The 2,003-nt window shown below is 39.0% G+C and overlaps 1 protein-coding gene across 2 annotated transcripts in view; it reads left to right on the top strand.

Annotated features, from left to right (window-relative positions):
• Positions 1-10: 10 nt before the first annotated feature.
• Positions 11-2,003, top strand: part of MTHFS (methenyltetrahydrofolate synthetase) — a 50,427-nt gene continuing 48,434 nt past the window's right edge. Inside the window, exon 1 of one of the 2 annotated variants that reach the window (XM_023741670.1) lies at positions 11-1,596. In XM_023741670.1, the coding sequence (XP_023597438.1) occupies positions 1,389-1,596 (208 nt within the window). In that variant the 5' untranslated portion in view covers positions 11-1,388. The remainder of the gene's footprint in view (positions 1,597-2,003) is intronic. The other variant, XM_004387488.3, reaches the window with a different exon arrangement.

Here is a 2,003-nt window from a genome sequence, read left to right as displayed (position 1 = left end):
CTCTGTGTCTAACAGAAATTAGTCAAATCTCTATTCTCTTGTTCTCAGTGCTGTAATGGATTTTCTCTTTTGTGCTTCTTTACTATCATATAAATGAGATTTAAGGAAGGATTTAATTCAGTCTCACCCTGAATTTTAACTGATGTTTGTAACTCCTTAGTCAGCTCTTATTTTTCTTTATTCAGCTTTCAAGAAAACAAGACATTTAAGTTTCTCTTCTTTGGGTGTCAAAAGCCTCAGGTCTGCCCAAGGTCTGGGTTTCATTTTCATTTGCTTTACCTATTTCAGGGTTCAAAAAACTTTATAACTTACCAAAAAGGTGTGCTCTGTCTATTTAATTTCTATGTCCCTTTTTGTTAGGAATAACTTGACTTTCTGTACCTGTATCTTTCTGCCAGTCATATTTCGCAGCTGCTTTTGCAGTATCTTTTTCTTCTTAGCTCTGAGAACAGGAAAGAACAGTAAAGGAAGGGGGAAGCAAAAGTCTGGGGAAGCTCCTAAGGTTGGTACTATTCTAGGCAGGGAAAGCTGAGTTCCTGTTTGCCTGATGCATGATTAAATTGAATATGAAGGGATGCTTTTACTCAGGTCCACCTTCTCATAACCTGCCACCTACTTTTGGAGAGTCTTGCCTCTCCAGTACCTCCCACTGTCTGTCTTTGTGAACATATTAAGATCATTTGAATGAAAGAGGTTTAGAAAACAAGATGACGGTAGGTAGAACGAAAAGAATTATAAGGCATGTTCTTAACCTTCAAGAAGCTTACAGTCTGGTTAGGAATACTACATTTTAAGGCACATGAAACAATAAGTTTTAAGTGGTATATTAACTGTAAGTGGAGTAAGAATTCTGCAGAAGTCAGGAAAAGCTAGGGCTTGAGTTGGGTTTTAAATAGGTTGAATTTAGGAGGAGAGAAGCCTGACAAAGGAATAAAGAAGATGGCAGGAGGTTCAGGGTTCAGAATTAGAATAAAACAGAGAAACTAGGAGAACTGCATGGGATGACTGAAGACTACTTAAATGGATAGATAGGGATCAAACTTGTAATTCCTGAGATGGACAACAGGACTCCATAGTGACTTTCTAATGGATATTTTACACCTTCTGGATAGAGTGGGTATGCAGAGAGGTATAAATGGATCAGAGAAGTAGGTGTTGGATTCAGAGCTACAGGGAGTCAGCATTGTCTGACCCACTATACCACTCTGCTTTTTTAGGATGGGAGGATAAAAAGTTGGAGAAGGCTGAAGAAGAAGGGAAGAACTGTTAAGGGGAGTCACTAGTTTTTAAAATTGTAATCTTGGAAAATATGATTGCCATCATTTTCCGTTTAGGTGATTTCCCACAGTCAGTATCAAAAATCCAAAAGAGTTTCCATCTTTCTGAGCATGCAAGATGAAATTGAGACAGAGGAGATCATCAAGGACATTTTCCAACAAGGCAAAACCTGCTTCATCCCACAGTACCAGTTCCAGAGCAACCACATGGAAATGGTGAAATTAGCATCACCTGAGGAAATTTCTTTGCTTCCCAAAACGTCCTGGAATATTCACCAGCCTGCTGAGGGTGAGGTTCGGGAGGAGGCCTTGTCAACTGGTAAGTATTATGGTGTTAGAACTGACATATTAGAATATTGTCAGACTGTGTTGTTAGACTTCTGATCCACCTTTACATTTGGGAGTGGGAGTTGCTTTTCCTATACATTCCAGGATACCCACATTTCCTGAATGTGATGCCGTTTATAGACTATGAGGTATAAACTATAGTAATAGTAAGGTATCAAGATGTTTTTGCCTTAGTACAGACTCTTACCCTAACCTTGTGGGTTGGATTCTACATTTTCCCTGGGTAGTCTTACTGTTTCCCATGGTTTCAGTTATAGTGTATATGCTAATGAGCTCCACATTTATATATCTAGCTCAGATCAGTCAACTACCTTCTGGACATTTCTACTTGGATATCTCCAGGGCATCTCAAACAGCATGATCCTAACTGAGTTGTAT

The sequence above is a fragment of the Trichechus manatus genome, unplaced genomic scaffold (assembly GCF_000243295.1).
Source record: "Trichechus manatus latirostris isolate Lorelei unplaced genomic scaffold, TriManLat1.0 scaffold00186, whole genome shotgun sequence".
NCBI classification, from domain to species: Eukaryota; Metazoa; Chordata; class Mammalia; order Sirenia; family Trichechidae; genus Trichechus; species Trichechus manatus.
The sequence above is the reverse complement of the archived record's forward strand: the minus strand, read 5'-3'. Positions and strand labels throughout refer to the sequence as shown.